Raw genomic sequence first — 25,065 nt, forward strand, 5'->3', positions numbered from 1 at the left:
GTAAAATGAATGTAAATCAATCACTGAATCAGTAAATCAATCAATCAATCAATCAATCAATCAATCAATCAATCAATCAATCAATCGTTTATTATATTTCCCAGTAACAACTACGAAGCCTTTGTACTGGTGCACTTAAAAAGTAATACGTGAGACAAAATGAACAGGGAAGACAAATGTGACAGAGAAAATGCGAGATAAAAAACAAATAAGGAAACAAAAAACGAGGAGGCAGACGTAAAAGAGAGTTAACCAAACAAAACGATTATCTACACATGTAAAAAAAACACACACAGGAAATTAACATTGAAGTATGTCAACACAGTCAGAATACTTAATATATATTTTTTGGAGTCGAGCCATAGGACAGTATCTAATGCAACAACGCCGCCAAGAAAACGATGAATGCTGCCTGGTATACTCTGGCGGCACGGGAAATTGAACATGATCAAGAAACTTTGGACAATGTATAACGCCATGGACCACCTTATACAGAAACAGAAAGTCTGCTGAAATAGGTCTTGAAGTTAGAAGTATGAGTTCACGTATGTTTGAGAGGGTTGGACAGTGGTCACCAGAACGTTAAAAGGGGGGCTTCAAAATAGATATAAATCTATTTATTTCATTTCGTTTCATTTTATTTCCTTCAAAGCGTACGTAGACAGTGCGCAGAAAAATGTTGGAATAAAAGCCGAAGCTAGTTTGGGCCGTGTTCGTGTACAATTTTCAGCAGCAAAAACGAACAAAACATTGAAGGTATTGTAAGTTATAACGCGTAGAGTAATTATGCAGGTAAGTCAAAACAGTTGTAAAACGACATGAAACAAAGTCAATACTATTGTCACACGAAGCCATCTAAGGCAAATATTAAAAACAAAAGAAGAAGTATTGTGCGTTAAAACGGTAAATGCACAGCAGAAACAAATGGTCCAAGTATGCAGGATGTTTTAGTCTAATAGTGGAAGTCATGCCATATACGACAAACAATACCAATAGCACGAAGGAAACGTTTTTTCGCATATTTATAATAATAATAATAATAATAATAATAATAATAATAATAATAATAATAATAATAATAATAATAATAATAATAATAATAATAATAATAATAATAATAATAATAATAATAACATTCGTTTCACGTTGACATTACATATGGGCTGGGCGGTCAGAGGGTAGTAAGAATATGCATAGACAACGGAATAATAAAACATTCGAAAAGTAATCTTAAAAATAAATAAATAAATAGTACTGGAACATAATGGATTGATTTCTGTGATGCTGAATATACATGCACATAAGTGTTCAGGGTAGACTTAAAAGGGAAGAAAAAAAATTAAATTATGGGGTTTTACGTTTATGAGGCACGCCGTAGTGGAGGACTCCGGAAATTTCGACCACCTGGCGTTCTTTAGCGCACACCTAAATCTAAGTACACGGGTGTTTTCGCATTTCGCCCCCATCGAAATGCGGCCGCCGTGGCCGGGATTCGAGCCCGCGACCTTGTGCTCAGCAGCCTAACACCATAGCCACTGAGCAACCACGGCGGGTAAGGGAAGAACAAGAGATAACTCGATGCTGTCCTTCCAGATGTTGCCGAAAACTGCACGCAAAGGTTACCGCTAGTTGGCTGGCAATAATGATGCCCGCAGTACGCTGTACCGTCACGCATCAGCACCGCTTCGTGCTTCGTGTTGTCAGTTTATCGCATTAAAGTCAATCGTTACGACAAAATCTTCCACACCCTGATTTTCAGGACACAATGTCTGCACAACATCTTTGTATCACAGCAAACTTCGTAGAAAAGGGTACTTCCAAAATATAACGAAGCTGAAATTAAAACAGAGTTCCGTAAATGTGCAGCTAACCAGAGCTTTTAAAAATGTCGCTCCTCAAAAATAATACCCATCGATGTCCAAAACGAATTCTTGCAAGAATACGGAGAAAAACAAGCTTTCCAGCAATAACGAGAAGGTTCAGTATAAAAGCAAGCCGAATATATAACGGAAGAAACAGGAGTGATAGCTGCAAAAATTAGGTCTCGCTAATCAAAAATTGGGCGTCTCCATGTCGACATCATTGCCCTCTTCTCCGAAACGGCATCACCACTTTTATTCCCCGAGCTGACACAGGGGGAAGGACGAACAGAAGACAAACCGAAGGGCAGGAGGTCGTCGACGGCAGAGCCTGACGAAGCCTTCCACAGGCTCCCCAAGAAGACAGCGACGATCACAAGACCACAAGGGGTTATTTAAGGCAGCCCTGGCCCCCGTGTTTATCAGAACCACTCGAGACTCGGATGAGAGTCACAACCATATACCAATGAATACATTCTTTTCTACTTTTTTTTTTCATCATCGCGATGCCCGGCCTCGTCGTCGTTTTCTGATTCTTGCAGTGAAGACCCACCTCACCCGGTCGAGATTGTTTCAACACCGTTCCGGCCAACCGCCCACCCAGTGGCGTATGTGCATCGATTTGACATTATCAAAGAATGTGATTGCCGTTGCGAGTGAAATAATGATCACCGGTCAAGACGGTAAATGAGTTCGTGTCTTTGTTCAAAAGTATGTGTAACCTCCGTGTCATGTGCTAAATAGCTTCGCTGGTCCACCACCTTTTACGAATGGAATGGCTCACGATTTTCCAACTCCTCTTCCTCATCTCTTAAACCGTGCCCCACTACTCGCTCATGTCTAAAACCAGCGACGCGGCAGAAGAAGAAAAGTTTGCCAGACAAAGAATGCTCCAACCTACAATCTGAAGAAATTATAACGGTGCGGGTTAAATGTGAGAGTCACAAGAAATGATCCAAATCTCGCTCGTCAAAATTTACCAGTGAGATTATTCAAATTATTTTTACAGAGGAATTACAAGAATGATAAGAATGAAACTCATGATTGTATTGCGCTTATTATTATACTGACGGAAGAAGTGGAAGAACGAACATAAAAGAACAAGAAATGAACGTACGTACCGCATATCTCGCTCACTGGAAATTACCCGCGAAATTATTCAATTTTTGTTGCAAAGGAATTGCAAGAGAAATAAGGAAACAACACTGCAGCAAGACAAAGAATGCTCTAAATTATAAGCTGAAGAAATTACAATGGTGTGGGTTAAATGTGAACGTGACAGGAAATTGTTGAAGTCTCGCTCATCCGAAATCACCAGCAAAATGTTTCAACTGATTTCTGCGAAAGAACCGAAAGCATATCAGGGCAAAGTAGTAGCCTCTGTATTCTAGAACGTTAGTAGCCACTGTACTCAACCACATCGTGTGCTCCCTTTCTTCAAGTCTCGTTTGTTCCTTGCGGTAACTTCCCAAAATTGTGAATCACCAACTGGCCTGCCCCCCACTCTGCCATGCAACGTTCCTCCACTTAACACTCGGAGAAAATGTATGGCATCGCCGATTATCGACAGAAATGGTCACTGCGCCTCATTGAATGCTGCGCATTTCTGGAAAAGCGTAGCATCTCCAGGCAAGGGGCGTCGCTGTGTGCAGCACGGTGGAGTGAAGAAAAAGCTTCGAGTCGAGGATCACTCGAGGACAAGGCGGTAAGTCAATTAGAATAAACACACGAAGTTGGCAAAATACTGTAGGATCCGTCAGTGTGTCTTAGATTTATTGAATATATTTTTAAAATACCACTTTTAAACTAAGGGATACAGATATCTAGCTTAAACTTTGACTCATGACATCGTTGAATCCATTTAAACAAACCGATACGTCCATTGAAAGTTGCTATCAGAAATCAAGGATATTTCCTTAAGCTCATTAATCGAGGCGGAGTGGATGGACTAAGTGGGACAGTGGAGGAGATAACAATTATTTGGTGTGTATCGTGGAAAATGATAGTTTATGGTGACAAATCGCGAGTGCACAAATAAAACTGGTTCACCCAATATAAAGTAAGTGCCGGCTTTTCGTGAAGGATCAGAAATTAGACGTATAGTAGTTTACAGTTTCCTGTTCTTCAAGAGGGATTTCCTCATATGTTCTCACAAGGCATGTGGGTGGCCAAGGGGCTTTTGTTCGCCACACCCTTCGTTTTTAAAAAATAACCGTAACCTGATATGACGCCCACTCCACGAAGGCCAAGTTGGGAATATATTCCTTTGATTAAGCTTTATTGAATAAGAGCATGCGCAGTGTTACTGTAAGCACATTTTGCATGGGAGCACTAAGTCGCACATATTATCCCTGCTGCAGATCATGTGGACGTGCCTCCAAGTACTTAATTTTACCGCTCTTCTCAACGCGAACCTGTCCACTTCACTGTACACGTTGTCGCATTCTATGGTATAGTTGAAATGGCGCAAATGAACAAGGAAAACCCAACCAATGTATACGCCCTTCAGGTTAGACTTTTGGAGTAAACTGGCACATCCGACTTGTCAGGTATCCGCTAAAGTTTTAGTTCAAGCTGGCATGTCTCCCAAGGTTCAACGCAAAAACAATATTTTCACGCTGCTCGGGACACACTGAAATCGTCCCTGCAAATCATATGTACTTACGTAGGCAGCGGTAGCTGACATGTAGAGGAACAAACTACGTGCGCCCGCTGAATATAATACCTATATTCCGTCTTGTCGATTCCGTGCAATGCAGCGAACACTACGGTTGCCGTCAGAGAAAGATCGAGAACCGACTGCGTAGCTTCTCTATCGAACAGCTACCTTTTTGGTTGATGCGACATGTATGGTATTCGTTAGCCTTGCATTAAAACAGTTGTGTGCACAGCAGGATCAGTGACGTACTATAGACAAGCCGTTCATTTGGTTCAGTCTTATGAACACGTGACGGAACACACCGACTTTTGCAGCATAGTACACGGAGATACCGGGACCGACCAGTACCCTCCTCTACTCTTTAAAGGGCGCACTGGAATGACTACTACGATTGCAGTGGTGCTGTCCTTACCTGTCTGGGCGACGCCGGGTAGTAGTTGTAGCAGCGTGCGCCCAGGTGCCCGGGTCCCACGTGCACGATGAAGCGGAACGCGGCCAGGGTGAGCGACACGCACAGCCGGCCCGGCAGGCGCTGGTAAAGCTCTGCGGGGCCCGCGCTCCACTGTAGGCACTGCAGCTGTGCGGCATCCCATCGTCAGAGGCGTTGCATCTTGTCATCGGCCGTTAAAACCTTCGCGCCAACATCGTCGTCATCTTGAAATCGCCGTCCTGTCACCATTTGATTGACTCCTGCCACACGCACAGCCTACGGCACGATCACTGGTCTATGACGTGTGGTCAGGCTACTAAAGATCTCCCCCGATTTCCGTTGCTACTTCAGCAGCTTCTGCAGTTTAGCTATAAAGATTTTAATAGCAGCAGTTCACCGATGTTCCCGAGATAGGGCGCGCTTGACTGGTACGGTACTCTATGTGCTCACTATATACTCACTATGCACGGTCACTAGTAGGAGAGCCACGTGAGCAGATGAAAGCGATGAAATGATTCTATTCAAAGCAAGTGAGTTGGCTACAAAATATGTATGATATCGTCGCAACAGTCATCATACCTCAGACTGTGCAGGCGAAGAACGACGGCACAGCCTGCTTTAAGGAACCCCACCTACCCATTTTCTACACATATTAGAAAAAGACGATAACGGACACCGCCACGACGACTTTGGCATGACGACGATGAAGGCTGACAATGACAAACGCCGCACAACGACAACGATGAAAAGAGAGAGAGAGAGTGAGATCGGGCGGGGCTGGGGCGACGTGGGAGAGGAGGGCTTTGTAGGCTCGGCACCGATCCGTTCGGCAGTGCGCAAAGAACGTGCCCCTCTGGTAACAATACGCTGAGTGTGCCGCCAATGTTGTCGCTTTGCAGGTTAGCTCAAGACAAGAATTGTGTGTGGCTCTCTCTCTCTCTCTATCTCTCTCTCTTTTCTTTTTCCCTGTTCCGCGTTTGCCGACTCTGAACTCGCGACATATGAGGTCTCAATTGGTCAACTGCACCACATTATAGCAGTCACATCATATTTTATTGCGACCAGTTCCAAACACGCGCAAAGTGGTACCGTGCTTTGAATTATTGTCCCTCCTGCTCGGGTCATCTGGGCAGAAGTATTATGCAATAACTTCATTAATAATTAAAACATTCCGGCGGAACTGATGTCATGATGAATATCGACGCTAATGCGATTAGCAGTGAAGCAATGTAGCGACACGCCTTATTACCTGCGCCGCGTGCACCCGGGCTCCTCTCACGCTTCCCACGGGAGCAGTTACTTGAAGGCAGGTTCGTACGGCCCTCCATCTGCGCATGCTCCGCCGATCCGAATGTCGCCTAGCAAAGGGGACGCGCCTCTTCATTATTCTTTCGCGCTTCTCCCTGCGGCCGCTGCCTTCATGCGGTTGCGGAAACCACGCGTTGAGAACGGCCGCTGCCTTCGTGCGCGCGCGGAGAATTGTAAACCGCGTGTGTTTGCGAACCCTCCGACCAGCCCTTTACGGACGGTGTCTTTTATGCGCGCACGCGGCCTGCAATAGTGGAGGCGTCCGCCTCTAGCGTGACAGCTGCGGTGTCCGCGGAACCGTAACACCTCGTCGACCACGACCATATAGTCGCATGAAATGCTTTGTGCCCCTTGAAGAGCGCATCGAATAACGCGGGCGTCAGAGATCGTTTCTGGGTCAACTTGCGCAGCTGTTTAGGCAATAAATGAGCGACGTTTTCGCTTCGCCCCCGAAAGCATCAGTGTAAATATTTTGTGGCCCTTGGCCCGCGCTGTGCTATTGTTCAGCTCGTGCGCATGCATTTACGTTCACCGGGTGAATTGCCTCGAGGAGATCACGTAGCGGGCTAAAAAAAAAAAAAAAGGAATCTCAGCCGACTGAAGTTGTTATATTATTTTTGGTCATTCAATTCACTTTATTTACCGATAGTTCTGACTGCCTACCTCAGCTAAAAACTGTATAAACAATTGACAGGCGCCTGCGTGTGGTCCGCTACGAAGTAGGCATAGCAAAAGAACGTGTAAGGTACAGAAATCAACGATACAAAAATAAAACAAATCATAGTACCAGAAAAGTCGTGTGTACACCATCAAAAACGTAAGAACAACCACTTCAAAACTTGAAAATAAAGAGTAGTGACATGATGAATCCTTATAAACACTTTCCACCGACCATGTACCGAATCACTTGCAAAATTTCCTAGCAAGAAATTTTCAAGAAATAATTCATTAAATGACATCGCATATGCAAAACAAATAGCATATACTATTACAGTGAAAACTGTGTTTCCAGTTACAAGGTGAAACATATCTTGATACGCCACATCACACACAGCTAACGAGCCCGTTAAGGTACTCCGGCACCACATTGTGGTAGAGGTGGCAAAATAGCGGCAAGCTCACATTTGACTGGAGAAACTGATCCTCCTTCTCTGGGAAAAAATAATCGACTAGGACTCCTAGAAGACCTTGCGGGCTACGGTCACCGCTGTTTCCTGCTAAATAGGCCAAGTTCTTTTTTTTTTCTTTATTCAGTAGTATTGTTTGTGTCGAAGCGAAGGTGTAGCCGGTAGATTTTTACCCACATCGCGTTGAGAATCAGCCACTTGTCTTTCACGTAGGCCTGTAGTTTGTCATTTCGTTTCCATTGTGGTGACTGCTCCAAAGCATCCATCCCAATTCTTACGTCATCCGCACTGACAGTAGGTGCTACTCCTCTTAGTAATTTCTTAATGGTGTTCACGCATTCCACATTCTTTACTTTTGCTTTTGATAACAACCTGTTCCATGCTTGCTCCCTGTGCAAATCGCACAAAACCTGACGGCTATCCTGAAAAAAAAAAAAAAACAAGTGTGTTAATTTCCGCTTGGCTCTAATCTACCATCCAGTAGTTTGGATTCAGGCTTGGGTTCCAAGATTTAAATATGTTCAGTGTCTCTTCAATGCATTCAGCAGTCTCAAACTGAACAATAAAGGTGCCCACAATAGCATAGAAACTTGCAATCTTTACGAAAATTAGGAAGAAACGAAGAGGAGAATCGGTAATCTTATATGTGGCATCAAGACAGACAACACTTTCGCTGTAATTGAGCATCAAGTCCTTAATGAACTGTTTGCATCATCATCATCATCATCATCATCATCATCATCATCATCATCATTTTTTACGTTCACTGCAGGACGAAGGCCTCTCCCTGCGATCTCCAATTACCTCTGTCCTGCGCCAGCTGATTCCAACTTGCGCCTGCGAATTTCCTAATTTCATCACCCCACCGAGCTTTCTGCCGTTCTCGACTGCGTTTCCCTTCTCTTGGCACCCATTCTGTAACTTTGATGGTCCCCTGATTATTTAAAAAACGCATTACTAGGCCTGTCCAGCTACATGTTATTGCGATAGTAAATATATGGACACTCCAGGTGCATTTTTGCCGTCAGCGTCGCCGTCGCCGTGAGGTTCTGTATGAAGTCCAAGGGGATAAAACCGTCGCCACACGCCTAATGCTGCATGTGCAAGTGAAAGCTTGCGAGGGTGAGCCGGCGAGTGCGGTTCAGTCTCGCGTGCGCAAGCAAGGAACGCGGCCTCTCCTGTCGCGCGAGAGGCACGGGAGTCAGGCGAGGGAGGGGGGATTCTTCTCCGGCGGCTGCTAGGGTGCCTCGATGTCTTCTTCGCCCGCCACTCCGTACAGAGTGGAGACATCCGCAGCGCCTACTGCGGCGTTGGGCGCGCTAATGGCAGACGCCGTAAGGACGCGCTGCCGGTGCTTGAAAGCGATCTGCGATGTGGCCGAAGTGCACGCCAGCGGGAGCCTCACCTTCAAAGCAATCAGACTGCGCGTAGTGCCGGTAGCTTCGCATGCGCTGTGATTTCGACGTTTCGTTCGCGTCGAAGCGGGGGATGCACGAAGGCCAATTCGCTTGTTGCTGCCGCGATTCCTCACTCCAGCATTTTGACAGCGAGTTTCCGCGCTCATCGAGCGAGAGGTGTTCATGTTTACCTGTGCGCGCGTGACACCGTGGTTGTTAATTTAGTTAAAAAATGTTGGCGCGCTAGTTGGTTTGAATGCGTGATAGAATTTGTAAGCGCGACTGAACAAGGACGTAGAAAGAAGCAGACGCACAGACAGCGCTGTCTCTGTGTGCCTGTTCCTTCCTACGTCCTCGTTCAGTGACACTTACACATTCTGTCATTGTTAATTTAGTCAGTAAGCGAATGTTTACAAGTTTATACGGTCGATAAAGCTGCTATCCATACTTTCTAGAGCTATTCACTAATTTGCTGTCGCAATTGGTGCTTCACTTTTCGGGCGGAACTGCGAAATTTTTTTTTTGCCTAACGTCAATTAGAATGTCTGCTATTACCGTTTGATCTCTGATCCACACCGCTGTCCTCCTGTCTCGTAACGTTACGCCTAAATTTCTTCGTTCCATCGCTCTCTGCGCGGTCCTTAACTTGTTGTTGAGCTTCTTTGCCAATCTCCAAGTTTCTGGCCCATGTGTCAGCACCGGTAGGATGCATTAATTATACACCTTTCTTTTCAATGATAATGGTAAGCTTCCAGCCAGGATCTGGCGACGTCTGCCGTATGTATGTGTTTATATGCAGAGCAGTAATGTTTCCTCATCCTCCGTTGCCTGTGCATCTAAACTGCAACTGTCTGGCGAATCACCCTGTTGCTGTCCCTGTGCTTCCGAGTGTTCTTGCAGAGATTTCACTTGGTAGGCACGAAAAAATCTACTTGTCGGTGTTTTTTCCTTCACTTGTTCTACGTGCACTCTGACATTCTCTTGGTCTACAGAACTGAAGCTGTCTTTCCATCCTGTCCATGTCCATCCTGGTGGGGAAAAATTCATAGATGTACTTGAGGGACATTGCTTGTTCGCAAAAAAAGACGTCTCGGACATAGCATTTCAGGCAGCTTTCCATCATCTTGACACACGTCACACCTCGCCGCACGAGCTCACGGATGTTTCTTTAAATTTCAGAGTTGATAGGCTGTGTGTAGACTGCACAACGAGCGTCAGTGTCATGGTTGCAACGGCGTTGCTTGTCCGACATGCTAATATAGAAGCGATGCTCACGGAGCACAGACTTGCCACTTCCTGGACTTGCCAGGACTTTTCTTCCTGTAGTGCCAGTCTCAGTCATTATGTCGCCTCTATCGTCACTTTCTGGCGCTGCCAATGACTACATTGTCCCGGAGTGCTCATATAAATTAAAATATGTAAAAGTTAACCTGTATTCATTGATCCTGTTGTACTATATAAGATGCTGCTTAATGAAAGTATATTGGCCTATAATTAAGATCCTAATTTGTTAGGTGTCCTACAAATTAAAACAAAAGTGAGACACAAATGAAAAAAATAAAAATAAAGTATTCGCTCTGTTCACTTCGCAGGTCAGCAGCACGTATTTGACACAGCGAAGCAATGCAGACGGGAATGTGACAATGCCGAACTGAAGATCTAGCCTGTGTTGAAAAAATGAAAGTATGAAAAGATGTGGCAAAAAGACAGACAGACTGGAAGGCATGACAATGGGCGAAATAAAGCGATCCACCCATAATACATAAATCATCTATGTTTCTGCACGAATTTCAACAGATATTTACTATAGAGGGTGTCGCATGCAATCTGTGCCCAAATTTAAGAATATGCGAGTGCCACGTAGCTGGAGAGAACCAAGGTAATGTTGTTTGCCGTCACTTGGAGCGAGCCATGTTATTTATTTCTGTGTCTCGCGTCTCACAGACCCCACTACACGTAGCAGGGACGGGAGGCGAACACGCCTCGCCTCGCACAAGCCTTCGTGGTCAGTCACCTAACGTACGCCCTCCCATACGAACTTACGCGAAAGTGCAAGACGGACCAACCAACCCTTCTCCTGTGAGGAGCGTACAAAACTGCGTTTGGCCTCCCACTTCAAGCGAGCACCGATTGTCTTACTAATATGGGAATATGCAACACTTGTACGAATGGCGCCGCGAGAGCAACTCACCACCATGGCACAGGGAAGGTTCGTCCTGGAACGATTAGGCTACCCACTGAAGCCGGAGTACCGCTGCGGTTCAACCCAAAGACACTAAACAATGCCAACAGAGACAAGATCCACATCACATGCAATGGGTAACTCACGCGGGGAGAAGACGAGTGTGCACCTAAGCACCCCGGCGAGATATCACAACAATCACGACACCTACTACATGGACGCGGGCCGCCTCAAAAGAATAAATTACTGCACGATTGCAGTCACGAGACGCGACCAGAAGATCCTAGGGGCCACAGTCAAGATGCGATTGGTCACCACCGCAGAGACGGTGGCCATTGCAAAAGCAATAAACGATGCAGACCAAAAAGACATACTCGCTAACCGACTCTCAAGCGGCGCGTAGAGGCTATCTCTGCCCGGTGCTACAGCAAGCCTGCTAGGAAAACCCGTCCGGGTGGGGAGGGAAACGAGGCGACAGATTCCGCTGCTCGAAAAGCAAACAACCGAGCGGCGGAACGTCCCTTCAACCAACTCATTATCGCTCACGTCGCGGGAGATCCTTGTCCTCCGGAGGAGCGAGTGACGAACATTCGGTCCCCCTTCAACCACCCCCCCCCCAACCAGAAATTCACACGCAGTCAGGGAATAGACTGGCGAAGAATTCAAACCAACACATTCAAACCTCCTCGAGTAGAATCGCATCGGCGGCGCCAGAACACGCTTGCTCCTGGTGCGGGGATCGGCCCACACAGACATATCACGTGGGAGTGCTGGAGGCGCCTTCACACAGCGGATTCACCACTCACACTAACCTCAAACATCTCGCTGCCATGAGAGATGCGACTACTGCGATCTGGAGGGCCCTATAGCACTTCTAGATCAGGCCCAGCGAGCAGCCCGCACCAGTGGAGCTCTGGACCATGTACCACACCTTTAGGCAGCCTTTTCCGTTCTCTTTTCAATAAGGTTTTCCACACACGTACGCAGTGCCCCAAGTTGACGGGAAAACGGTTAGAAGCACCAACAAATAGACAGACAGACAGACCCTGTAAAATTTGTAAGGTACTCCAAGAATGCTAATCAAATTAATACATAAGAACGCAGCGTGACTCTGGGCTTAAGCGGGCCTCCTGGTTACATCACCAAATGCGACGTTGAGGTAGTCACATAGCATCGAAAACTGCTGACCTGCGCATCAGTCAGCCACGGTAACCTTCGTTTATAATCGTCTATCGCCCATCACATTTGCGCTTAATAGTGCACTCGGAGTATTATTTCACAATCCGTAAGCGGTCATGCTCTAACCGCAAGATAAGAATGGCTGTATAATCTTGCACTGTCCACGTAGTAAAACGCGAAATGACGCACTCTGCGCAGCCAGGAAAGTACATGACGTACTATCGTGTGGTCGGGGGCGTCGAGGTCGTCGTTGCGCTTGTTGTAGGCGTTCGGCACGAACACCTTGCACGAAACTGGCCGCGGGTCGTGCGTTTCGAACACCGTGAAGTTCACCTGGCTGCGAATTTCGAAATTCAAAGAAAAATGAGAAGCATACATTGCGAGACCACGGCTAGTGGCGTAGCCTGAAATTTATTAAAAGGGAATGCAACAAAGCTAGCGCGATACCTGATCCAAGTGGCCTACAGTGAATAATGGTAAACGGCATGCTAGAAAACGCCCCGGAACGGCGATTTTGAAACCATACAGACAGGCTGAAATAAAGTAAAGAGGTGAATTGGCCCAACTACTTGACCAGCATTAACTGCAGAATATTTTACTCTGAAGAGTCTTTATTCTGAAGTTACGTACTTGAGATGCGCCTCAGATGCACTGCGGTTACGGTTCTTTCTTTTTTCTTTTGCAAGAGAAGGTGGGAGTGCATTGCTGTTAAGTGTGAACAATAAGTGCTCCAGTACTAAATAGATTCTCAATGAATTCTTCGAGTGGTATTGCGACAAGGTACGCAGTGACACTGTGAAGTGGCATATTCCATTAAACTCTCGCCTAGCCACGTGGTGCAGAGCGGCGAGGTTCGAGCGAGCGCAGCTGCGACGCCTCTCCGCAGCGGATCACGTGCCGTGAGGTCGTCACACCTTAACACGTGCGCGCCGGCGGCTGAAGGTCAAACGCGCGCCAAGATTGACCTTGGGAGCTGTACCTCGAGGAGTAGAACTCTCGCTCTAAAAACAGTGCATTTCCTTCCAGTCAACTGCTAAAACAAGTTTAGATGCCTGTAAGAAGGAGCTACATTTTTGTGACCTGGCGCGCATTCGACGGGTTACTAACGTTAAAGAAGCCTATAGCACTTCCATGAACCTAATGGCAGAATTATACAAAACGCCACATTCCCGAAATAAAAACAAATATTGGCAGGAAAATTACAGAACCATGGATAACGCTTAACCCGTATAAAAAAAGAAATATGCTTCAAAAATAAGTTACACCACGACTTTATTAAAGGGAGAGAACCTAACATCCTAAATCAATATAAGACATCTTCAAGGGGTGCACGGTAACGCGATTAAAAGACGGGACAAAAAAAGACACACAGGGACATACACAGTGCATTACCAACAAGCCCACATTGCAACCCTCGTGAACAATTTATTTATTTATTTATTTATTTATTTATTTATTTACTTACTTATTTATTTTCAATACTGCCAGTCCCATCAGGGACCATAGCAGGTGGACATACAGAAATGAAAGACATGGTAATAAACGTGCACATACCAATTGCGTGTCAATAAGCCAAACAAGGAACGTAAAGGAACAAGGTAAGAATACATAAAAGAAACAAATATAGATAACACATTTCTAGGAGACATGCGCAGCAATAGAGATGATACATCATGAAAAAAAACAGCAAACGGGAACAAAAATAACAGTAAACTCCCTCACGATAATCAGCATGGCTTACAAGAATTGCAAAGCATATTATGTGAATGAGACTGCGTTACTGATTACTAGATGTGGATTCTAACCGCGATGTGAACTGAGATAATGAGTCTGCGGAAATGACTGACGGATCGAGGCGATTCCATTCCCTTATCACGAGGGGGAAATAAGAGTACATGAATGTGTCATTATGGCATGAATATTCTGTTAAAGCGTGTGCATGTTTATGTCTCGATGATCGTGACTGCGAAAAACATATGTATTTTGTTAGGTCAATCTTGTAATAATTGTGAATCAAGTTAAATAAAAATTTTAGCCGTGCTTGCTTCGCCCTTGATGAGAGCGTCCCTAAACCCGATATAGCCGCAAGGTTAGTGGGTGAATCTGTACGCTTATACTTGTTGTGAATAAACCGCAGCGCTTTTCGCTGTACTTTTTCCAGTTTCGTTATGTTAGTTACTGAGTGGGGAAACCAAACTGTGTTAGCGTACTCCAAAACCGGTCAAACGAAAGTAGTATACGCGAGAAGCTTAGTCGAAGTTGGTGGAAGGCGGAGACATCTTCGGAGATAAAATAGCTTGCGTAATGCTTTCGAGGTCACGTTGGCAATGTGCGCGTCCCATCTCAGGTCAGAAGTTAGAGTGATGCCTAAGTATTTATGCTGGTGAACTTTCGTTAGCATTGTGCCGTTAATAAAGTATGGAAAGTCGTAAGGTTGTTTTTTTCTTGTTACCGTCATGCAAACTGATTTATTTGTGTTTATCGTCATTTGCCATTTTTTGCACCATTCATTTAGCTGGTCTAGTGAGTTGCTAAGCGAAACATGATCTTCGTAGGTGTTAATTGTTTGGTAGAGGATGCAGTCATCAGCAAACAGTTTGATGTTACAGTCAATATTTCTGGTTATGTCATTAAGGAAAATTAAAAATAACAGTGGCCCCAACACGGATCCTTGGGGGACGCCTGATGTGACAGGCACTGTCGCAGATTCCACATGCTGAAATAGTACGAATTGTGTCCGGTTTGTTAAGAAATCTGTTACCCCGACTAAAATTTCCCCATCCCCAATAAAACCTCGCAATTTCGTTAATAATTTACTGTGACATACGCGATCAAATGTTTTGGAAAGGTCTAATAATATTATATCAGTCTGGTTACAGTTATTGATGTTAAATGCGAGGTCATGCACAACTTCCGTAAGCTGCGTGACGGTTGACAATGCATGGCGGAATCCGTGCTGGTGTGGCGTTAATAAGTTGTGAGTGTCAAGAAAGTTTGTTAGGTGTTTAAGGATGATATGCTCGAGCATCTTGCAAGCGGTGCTAGTAAGAGATATTGGTCGATAATTAGAGGGCAATGAGGTGTCTCCTGTTTTGTGTATTGGGATGATTTTCGCATTTTTCCAGTCATCGGGTAAGGATGATTGTGATAGGGATTTTCGAAATATGAGGCCCAAGTATCGGCTGCACCACTCTGCGTATCTCTTCAGAAAATAGTTTGGATTGTCATCTGGTCCGCATGATTTTTTAGAGTCAAGGGTGAGCAACATGTTAAGGATACCCGCGTCAGATATGATTAAAGGATCGATGCGCGATGTTGAACTGCTACTCAAGTCTGACAGGTTACCGTCATCTTTTGTGAAGTTCGAGTGAAAATAGTTATTGTACGCATTAGCGTTGTTAGTTTTTTCCTCAGGAGACAAGTCCGATAACGTGTCTTTAGTAGGGCGGAAGTGGTTCCAGAATCGCTGAGGGCTGTTTGTCAGAAAGTTAGGCAGCGTTACATGAAAATAATGTTCCCTAGCTTCTTTGGCTGTCTGTCGAAAATGTGCTACTGCGCATGCTAGTTTGCTAGTTGTATGGGCATGATCCATGATTTTTAATAGAGTTACGTATCCTTTTTACATGACGTTTTGCGTGGATGACTTCCCGAGTTATCCATGGGCTTGTTCTTTGTGGTCGCTTGTTTTGTAACGGAACATAGTTACACAGTAGCAAACCATATTCTTAAAATGAAGCCAGGCTGTGTTCACATCGACTGACGGGTCGGAGGTTATTTCAGTGAAGGCTTGAAATTCATTCGCAAGGTGGGTTAGTATGCTGGCGTCATCCGCCTTCTCGAAGTTGGTTACTATAGACGTACTACAACGCGTTCTTTTCTAGCAGTCCAGAGGCAACAAGCATAGCGGTATGTTGTCATCTGAAATGCCTTCAATAATTTCTGTCTGTGCTTGGTGCCCAGAAAAATGATCACTGATTAGTATAAGGTCAAGGATATTGTTTGCTGAACCTTGCTTACGCGTCGGTTCTAGGATTATTTGGTGAAGGTTAAATGATAACATTAGGTCAAACAGAATTTCTGAAGCAGATGATGTGTGATGCATGGTTACCCAGTCTACGTCTGGAAGGTTAAAGTCTCCCATAAGGATAATTCTACAGTTGTTAGCATATCGGTGTAGAAACTCATGAATGGCAGAAATGCTCTCATCACCCGAAGAGGGGCTTCTATAGAAGCAACCCACACAAATAGTAGTATTGTTACAAACAATCTTGCAAAACACGCTTTCAGCACCTGATACATCTGGCAATAAAACAAATGGAAGGCTTTTCTTCATCAGAAGAGCCACGCCACCCTCACGGGGACCCCGATCTTTTCGAATGATTTAAGACGTACTAAAGAAAGAAATCAATGCGAGTAGGTCGCCATACATTCAGGTAGAATTTGAAGGTTGCTTGTGTAAAACAGATCTCTTGTGGAAGGAGCCGTAGCGTCCACCACCACGAAGGTATGAATGAATACAATATAACTGGAACTGATATTTCAAGAACTGCACAACGAAACCTTAGAATTCATTTTTCTTTACGTAAACAAATAATTTAATTTGAGTAACGAATCGCCACACCTGTTCTGCTTCTTTCGACGCGCATAAGTTTTGGCGCCAATCTACTCATCTTGTTTACTTTTTCTTTTCTTCGTCTTCTTGCCATCTGATTGATACGTGTTTCCACATCAAGTGAAGTGTCTCACGTTTGCTGCTATAGCCGATGGCAGTGTACGGGGGGGTGTAACTGCGGGCTCCTGTCAAGCTGACCTTAACGGTAGCTTTTGACCGCAGCTCCCTTCGCCTTTTTGGTGGCAATAGAATTGTACTGTATCGCATAATGGCCAGCGAAAGAACAACACGTGCAGCTAGAAGCGTCGAACGCATACTTAGCTATCTGGTGCAACGTCCTGATGAGTCGCTTCTCCTCTTTACCCTGGTAGCTCTCCGGAAGGTAGAAGCCGAACGCCAGGATGACGTCGGCGCCCATCACGGCGCGCATCACCTGCAAGGCACCAGCACACCGCGACACCGCTTGGCCAATCGACTCGCGCGTGTTTCCCAGCCAACGTTAGCCAAGCTGTCAAAGGACAAAAGAAATGAAGGAAACATTCGGTGGAAGATACGATTATAAAAGCTACGGTGTTCGGTAGTCAGAACACCCAAGACTGAGAACCGTAGGTTTTATAATCATATATTGTACCGCGTGTTTTTAGCAACTTGGCTAATGTTAGCTGGCACACCCCGTAAAGACGATGGCAGTGAACATATAGCAAAACGCTTCGACAATCGAAAAATGTTGAGCACATGGATAAGACACGATGTAACCTACAGAAAGAGCGGCATTCATACTAACAAAGCGCTTACTCTTATATTTTTTGGCCCTGACGTTGCGCACAAAGACAGGAAAGGAAAATGAAAAAAAAACAGGAAAGGACAGAACAGATAGCCACACGATTTCCCGGTTCGCTACCCCACACTAGGGTGTAAGGAAAACAAGAAATACAAGAGAGAGAGAGAGAGAGCACTACGTGCACGCGCAGGAGGATGCGCAGCTGGAGCACACAGAAACGGTCACACTTATTTTAAAAACTGCACAAGCGCATAAATAGCTTCTTGCGCCGGCGACGGGTGTAACGCCGGCCGTTATATTCTGAACACGGAAAATGTTATGGAGTCTAGCCGGTTTAAAGTTGTCTGGAGAGAAAAGCGTTGAACGTTGTACAGAAGTCGGGTATACAATAGGTGCTCAATAGTGTCCCCGCACCTAAAGTAGTTTCCCGATTGAGCCCTCTAGAAAATTCATCTATAATAATCCGAATTAACGTCGATAAACTTAGCTATCACCCAGCTTGGCGCTTAGCAGCTTGCGCAGACTATACTTAGGTTCACGCAAAGCAGGCAACGCTACAAAGGAGGCACTTCTACTATACTGCTCGCATTCGCGACCAAAAATTGGTGCGTCACATACGAATGAAATATGAATGTATAAGAGCCACGTAATACAAAAGGTCCCCTACGTTTATGTCGCAACGTATGAAGTAATTATTACATGAATGACGTCCCAGATCTGAACCCATTGACACGTGTATAGGTTGTTTGTTTTCGGTGAAGGTTTCCCGCAGTCAATCTTAAAATGTTATCGCTCAGGGCAAGACGCGACTTCATATATCGGAAATTTCTCAAACGTTATCGCTGGTTCGATCCGTTGTCTGTAGTCACTGAACCTTGCGTAATGATATTGTATACGCGACGCGAATTGTGTATAGTGCTTTCTCGAAGGGACGCCGGCACCAGCTCTTATGCTGGGACCGTCGACGAGTCATGTATAGCATCCGAAGCGCTTGACCCACAGATCAGATTTAGGCGATTGACGTGTGCACATGTGCTCGCCGTGTTCATTGTGCTGAGATTTAGTTGTTTTGCTGGCCACAGGTTCGCCCAATACAGTTGGTGCCGTGACTTGCGTTGTGCCCCTGTCGTCGTTCAGAGTCACTGTGACGGCGACATTATATACTGCTATATGAGTGGATCATTACATTTTTGCGGTGATCGGCCACAATGCACCGCCGATTGCGCTAATGACCAAAACATATCACGTCCGTTATGGAAACACGACAAATGTACTCATATATTACGTTATTCGACGCAACTATATGGGCCGAGGTCAGGTCCGCTACAACAATGTGCGAGTCAACGAGCGAAAGGCCCCAGATCCGCTCGGACCGATGGCATGAGCCGAAGAAGCATTTTTAAAATTTTTCTTCTCCTGACCTTGCAGCTCGCAGCACAAGGCATGCGACACACACGCGCCGATGCGCATCATATACAGAAGGCGGCCGAGGAGGACGACGATGGCTGCTAGAGTAACCTTTCGCTTACAGGTATGTCACTGCTGCGTGCCTCATAATCAGATCGTATAGTCTCGGCACGTACGGCCCATAATTTATTTCAGAATGGTTTATCAGATCTTCCTGTACATCCGCACGCGCGACCGACCGTCAAATTGATGATATAATATATGGCGAGATGTTCATTAGAAAGCGATGCAGATAAAAAAAACGCACTGCGAGACACGCGGAGTGGAAAATCTCTGAATGCACTACCTGCGCACGGCTTCCCATAAATGTTTGCACATAGTTTATGACGCGCGCGCGCGTCGTAGCTTCGTACAGGCATCATTTGCACAGACGCGTATTTCTGAATCAACCGATCCTGATCCCGATCACGGCAGCCGCATTCTAATGGGAACGGAACGCAAAAAACGCTCACCTCACCATTTATTGTTTGCATGTTAAAGATCCCCAGGTGGTCAAAATTAATCTGGACCCCTCCACTATGCCGTCCCTCATAATCAGATCGTGCTCTTGGCACGTAAACCCCATAATCTAACTTTATAAGCACTGAGCGCTTCATTCTTAAAGCAGTTGCGCCCTCTAGAGTGTATATCTGTCCCACAACAATAGTCGTCATCTGCCTTGCTTGCGTTTCCATTCTTCAAATCGCTGCGCTCGCTACTTTCCTGTCGAGAATGCTATGTCACGCTGATAACGCGCATGCCGTTCGTGACTTGGAAGTACCGGGCTCGCGGCGTTAAAGAAAGTAAATGCGAGCAAGACAGAAAATGATTATTGTTGTGGGACAAGATATGCGCCAAAGCATGTTCAGTTCTTTAGGGGCGCGGTTTGTTCCTTTAGTTCTGTATTCGCGACCGAAGTTTTCGAAACGTCTCCGTTCACCGCATATATATATATATATATATATATATATATATATATATATATATATATATATATATATATATATATATATATATATATATATATATATATATATATATATACTTTCGCGCGAAATTCCGTCACCGCTCGTGTGACGGAGATGCGGACTTTATAGGAAGCATTAGAGGAAGCATTAGCCCCACCGGTGCAAGGACAACAGTGTGGCGATGAGCGTGACGAGGTTTTATTATTACCCGCTAATTCATATCCAAATTGTAGGGTTTATAATGTCTCGAAACTGCACAGTGGGACGTGCTCATGCTCCGGTTTCGTTTCGATCGCGTGGCGTCCTTTGAGTACGCACCAAAAGCACGCTACGCACGAGCGTCTTTTGTGTTCCGCCGCCAACGGAATGCGGTCGCCGCGGCCGGGAGCCGAAGCCGCGACTTGGGCACGTGACAGCAGACCGTCACTGCGCCACCGCGACGCACACGCCGTTCCCACATCGCCGGCCCAGTCATAGCGCTCGGTTTCCTCAGAACGAAAGCGCCGCGGCGACGACCCGCGCGGTGCGTCGACCGGTCAGACGTTGGACGCACCTTGAGGACGTTGAGGAAGTCCGGCCCGCTGTCCGAGGTGAGCGCGAGGTTGAGCAGCGCGAGCCCGTCGAGCCCCGTGCGCTGGAGCCAGCCGAGGGCCAGCGTGGCGGCCCGGGTGCCCCGCGACCAGTCGGTGAACAGGTCGCGGTATGTGTCCGTCACCCGGGCCTCCCACAGGGACACCAGGAAGTGGCAGCCGCCGCCCTCCTCCTGCTCGCGACGCTGGTTGACGAACCGCTGCAGCACTGGCGACGAGATGCGGAACGAATGCGGTAAAAGCAATGGGGGAAAAAGCACGATATATATATATATATATATATATATATATATATATATATATATATATATATATATATATATATATATATATATATATATATATATATATATATATATATATATATATATATATATATATATATATATATATATACGTACTAAATAAATAGTTTTGAACACCAACCCCAGACATTCTTTGGTTTCAAAATTTATATTTTGCTGTTTACGTTACAACAGCCCTCATTGATTTATTTTTTTCCGCGTAGCTGGCTCCTATGAAGTGGGAAGTAAAGGAACGTGTAATGAATACTGCGAGCGAAGTGAATCTGTTTCGTTTCATTACTACCCTCAATTAAGGTTTGTGTGCAGCTTCACAACCCAGGGATGCGTCGGCAGACAAATCTCGCGTACACGATACAATTAAAGCTAAACATTTCGACAGAATTGCCTGTCTGGTTGGGAAATTGATTAGAACTTGAGACTGACTCCAACCAAATAACTGAATTTTATTAGCCCGACGTTTCGGAGCCCATTCGGCTCCTTCTTCAGGGGGTTGTTCTTCGGGGGGTGGCGGTGTGCCTCAATTACAATTAGATACAATTAGCCTTAAATTCGTAAACACATAAGTTACTCACCGGCGGGTGGGTAACTTTCGTGCACCAACTATCATGCAGCAAGATTTAAAAATATGCAAATGCCACGTAGCTGGACAGAACCGAGGTAATGTTGTTTGCCGTCACTTGGAGATACTCAGATTATTATTTTTTTCATTCCGCCAAATTACATGATCAGTCTTCACTAATTATTCAACTTCTCAATCATTATAATCAGATGAAAAGTTTCAATGAGAACATTGCAGAGAAACACACAGCTTTCTGTTGCTGAACACGTGCTACACAGGAGTGTTTCTCCAGGCGTGAAAGAAGCCCACGCGTACACGCAAAGTGCCTCGAGCAGCCAGTCGTGCGATCGTACTCTCCGTGTTTCGTTTTCTTCATTTAGAAGCAGAGTGCGCGTTTGGAATTTTATCATTCAATTCGAAATTTTATACGATTCCAAGCCCGTATTTTTTTTAGTATTCGTATTCCAGCTTCCGCGAATAATGAGGCCTTCGTCAGGTTAAAATCACCGTACACATTCATTTAAACTAAATCTAAATGTTGCTGCAGTGCTGCAATTAAAATTAGATTAAATTATCGAATTTCACGCGCCAAAACCACGATTTGATTATGAAGCATGCCGGAATCATTTTGACCACTTGGAACTGTTTAAACTGCAACCAATATACGGTACACGGGCGCTTTTGCATTTCGCCCCCATCGAAATGTGGCATACTTGGCCGAGAGTCGATCCCGCGACCTTCCATTTATAGCAGCGCCACGCTGTAGCCACTAAGGCACCACGAGGGCTGCAGTGCTACAATAAACAACATGCTAAAGTCTGTAAGCAAGAATTTTCACGCAGCTACCTTGCCCTAACCAATATGGCCGTATTCCCATTTTTCGTTAACAGATGAGACACATGTTTTTTTGTTGTTGTTTTTTAAGATTGACCGGTGCAGGGAATGAACTGCGGCAGGCATGATATCACCCTCCCGCATGATGACAGTTCAAATATGACTTCAGCCAGAAGTCCACCATCTTAGTTACATCAAAGTATGTGTGTGGTGAAGCGCACTTACAGATTTTGCATATCGTCCATTCCCTACCAAATTCGATCCGCAGGTTGTCACACGCATATACCGCGTAGCATACCTGCCAATTTTTTCTGAGTTATCGTATAACGCCTTCTCTTTAGGGCTAGCTTACGGCTTTCGTGAAGACGCCGACAACTTCGTAATGTTTAATTATACGAATATTTGCTGTTTGCTTTGCTTGAAGCAAATAATGCAAAGAGAAAGAAGAGGCCAAGGGAAAGTATGTCAACCGCCAGCCAGAGGGTTAACGTAGTTGGCACAACATACCGGCGCGTCCCTGCTCGGCCGAGTTTGGCCGGATGATCTGCGCCTGCAGGTCGATCACGGCGTTCATGAACACCAGGTGCGTGCACAGGTGCGTCGGGAAGTCTCCCTCGAAGGTGTCCGCGAACAGGCACATCAGGGCGCGGCTGCCGTTGCCGCTGTCTGGAGAAGGTCGAATTGATTGATTGATTGATTGATTGATTGATTGATTGATTGATTGATTGATTGATTGATTGATTGATTGATTGATTGATTGATTGATTGATTGATTGAAGCAGAGGAGTAAGAAATCTATATGTAGCTCGCCAGAAGTGGCACACATGGAAACGTCGTCAGAGCGTGAAAGAGACATGATATCGCTTTTTCTTTTTTTTTTTTGACGACACTTGCTTGAAATACGACGTCAAATAAAAGTATAAGTGAACAAACAGGTCCTCACACATGGTGTGCAATGGTGACGACCAGCCTCGTGCTTTTGTGTACGCGTGCCTGTGTTTGTGTATTTTTCTTCATTGCTTTTCCTTCATGGCATCTTTACCCATCGTAATTAGCTCACGCATAAATACGCGCATAGTGTGTCTGTCCCCCGTGGTGATTCAGTGTTCACGGTGCATCACTGATGACCGCGGGTTTGACTAACGGTCGTGGCAGCCGCATTTTGTTAGAGAGGCAGAGCGCACGAACGCTCGTGTATAGCCTCCTGAGACCCGGGATGCATTTGGGTGCACAGATTTTCCCCAAACTTTCAGAATAAATCAGTATGGTTATGAAGGTGAAAAGTGTTAAATGTTTTTTCAATAGCCGTGATAATTTCAGCTCAGCGCGATGTCCAATATATTGGACACTGGGATGCTACCCGGTCTTTCTTCACCCAGTGCGCACGTAATGACGTACCGCAGATATTACGCAAAACTCGTGTGCTAAAATATTTTAATAAATCAAAAGGCAAAGTAGTCAATAAAGTACATAAGAAGAGCATTCCTCTGCTCAAAAAAAATTTACTTTTGTGTTCACTTCTCGTGGGCAATTTCAAAACACCTGTTTGTCCTTTGTGATGCAGAAGAAGAGCCGACATTTGGTGCAAAAGAACTTTGTTTTCATGTGGCAGCCCTGTAGTCTGCAACGGGCAGCGTTTGCAGTGTCTGCCAGTATTGAATAGTGGGTAGTGCTCTTTTCTTGGGGTTCTCGAGGAGACAGCTGAGCCTGCTTTGATGGCGGAGGCGACTCGGCTTCGTTCTCACTCTCAGTTTCATCCTGCTGCTTCCCTTGAGCCACGACAGTCTCAGCTACAGATTGGCGGAACTGCATATATTTGAGTATTTCTTTCCGCTGTTTCTTTAGGGAGCGTATGTTCCGCGTGTTCTCACCCAGGAGTTGTTGAGGGCAATGTCGAAGAGGTGAAAGATGGCTCTGATTGTCTACTTGTTGACGCCTGCTTTTATCCTGTAGTAACTTATCATTCGGTCTGCCTTGTAAACATCGCCCATGTTGACATTGTACATGCGAACAATATCTGGTAGAGGGATATTGATATGTTTTCCCTTACGAGACCACCTGCGACAGTAGGTGTCTTGCTGGTCCAAGCCATGGATTGAATAAAGAAACGTTATCAGCTTAATTCATCAGACACGCGAGGCCGGTCTCCCGAAGAAAAAAAAGAGACGCGATTTAGCGGCTTGTTCCCGAAGAAACAAGCCGCTAAACGCAAACAGTACTCGCCTGCTGTTCATAACAAGGCCATCGCAAAAGCGCGCTCAAAATAACCGGGTTGAGTCCTAGCGTCCAACGTAATGGACACGCGAAATCAAAGGAGGAGTAAAAAAAAGTAAGCGCGCGAACAGTTAAATTTTTTTTTCTGCGCGTACGATGTTGCATTAACTTTATTACAAAATCAAAGATATGCCCTAAAAGCAGGTAGAAATACGAGAAACAGTGCCTACTTCTCTGGCAGTTGCCGTAAAACGCCGCGCCGCTTAATTCCGTCATTGTGGAACTGTTTCGGCGGGAATTTAAACGATGTATTTTCATCAATGCTCCATAGATGGCACAAGCAGATGTCCAATAAGCTGTACAGTGCGGTTTTATGAGGATGAAAGCCTTGTCACAGGTGTACTGTCTCATACCTGAATGTCCAATATATTGGACAAATCCCCATAGCGGGGTCTCAGGAGGATAGGGAACCCAAGCTCAAGTTTGGGCGCGCGACGACAGCGCTCACTGCTGCTCTAGCGAGCGAGCCGTGCAAAACTGGGGATAGATGGCGCCCGCGCAGCCAGGCGCAACCAGTTTGCAGGAGGCCACTGCACGTGCGCGCCCGTGCTATTC

At 45.4% G+C, this 25,065-nt stretch overlaps 1 protein-coding gene across 5 annotated transcripts in view; it reads right to left on the reverse strand.

The window, feature by feature from the left end:
• LOC135898502 (uncharacterized) overlaps positions 1–25,065 on the reverse strand; it is a 65,876-nt gene that overhangs the window by 4,585 nt on the left and 36,226 nt on the right. For 3 of the 5 annotated variants that reach the window (XM_065427455.1, XM_065427454.1, XM_065427452.1), the window contains 5 exons: positions 22,744–22,902; positions 20,502–20,746; positions 17,071–17,186; positions 12,361–12,478; positions 4,931–5,095 (listed from right to left, as the gene is read on the reverse strand). In XM_065427455.1, the coding sequence (XP_065283527.1) occupies positions 4,931–5,095; positions 12,361–12,478; positions 17,071–17,186; positions 20,502–20,746; positions 22,744–22,902 (803 nt within the window). Of the gene's footprint in view, positions 1–4,930; positions 5,096–7,328; positions 7,806–12,360; positions 12,479–17,070; positions 17,187–20,501; positions 20,747–22,743; positions 22,903–25,065 lie in introns of those variants that run through there. The other 2 variants (XM_065427456.1, XM_065427457.1) reach the window with 2 other exon arrangements.

The sequence above is a fragment of the Dermacentor albipictus genome, chromosome 2 (genome assembly GCF_038994185.2).
Source record: "Dermacentor albipictus isolate Rhodes 1998 colony chromosome 2, USDA_Dalb.pri_finalv2, whole genome shotgun sequence".
NCBI lineage: Eukaryota > Metazoa > Arthropoda > Arachnida > Ixodida > Ixodidae > Dermacentor > Dermacentor albipictus.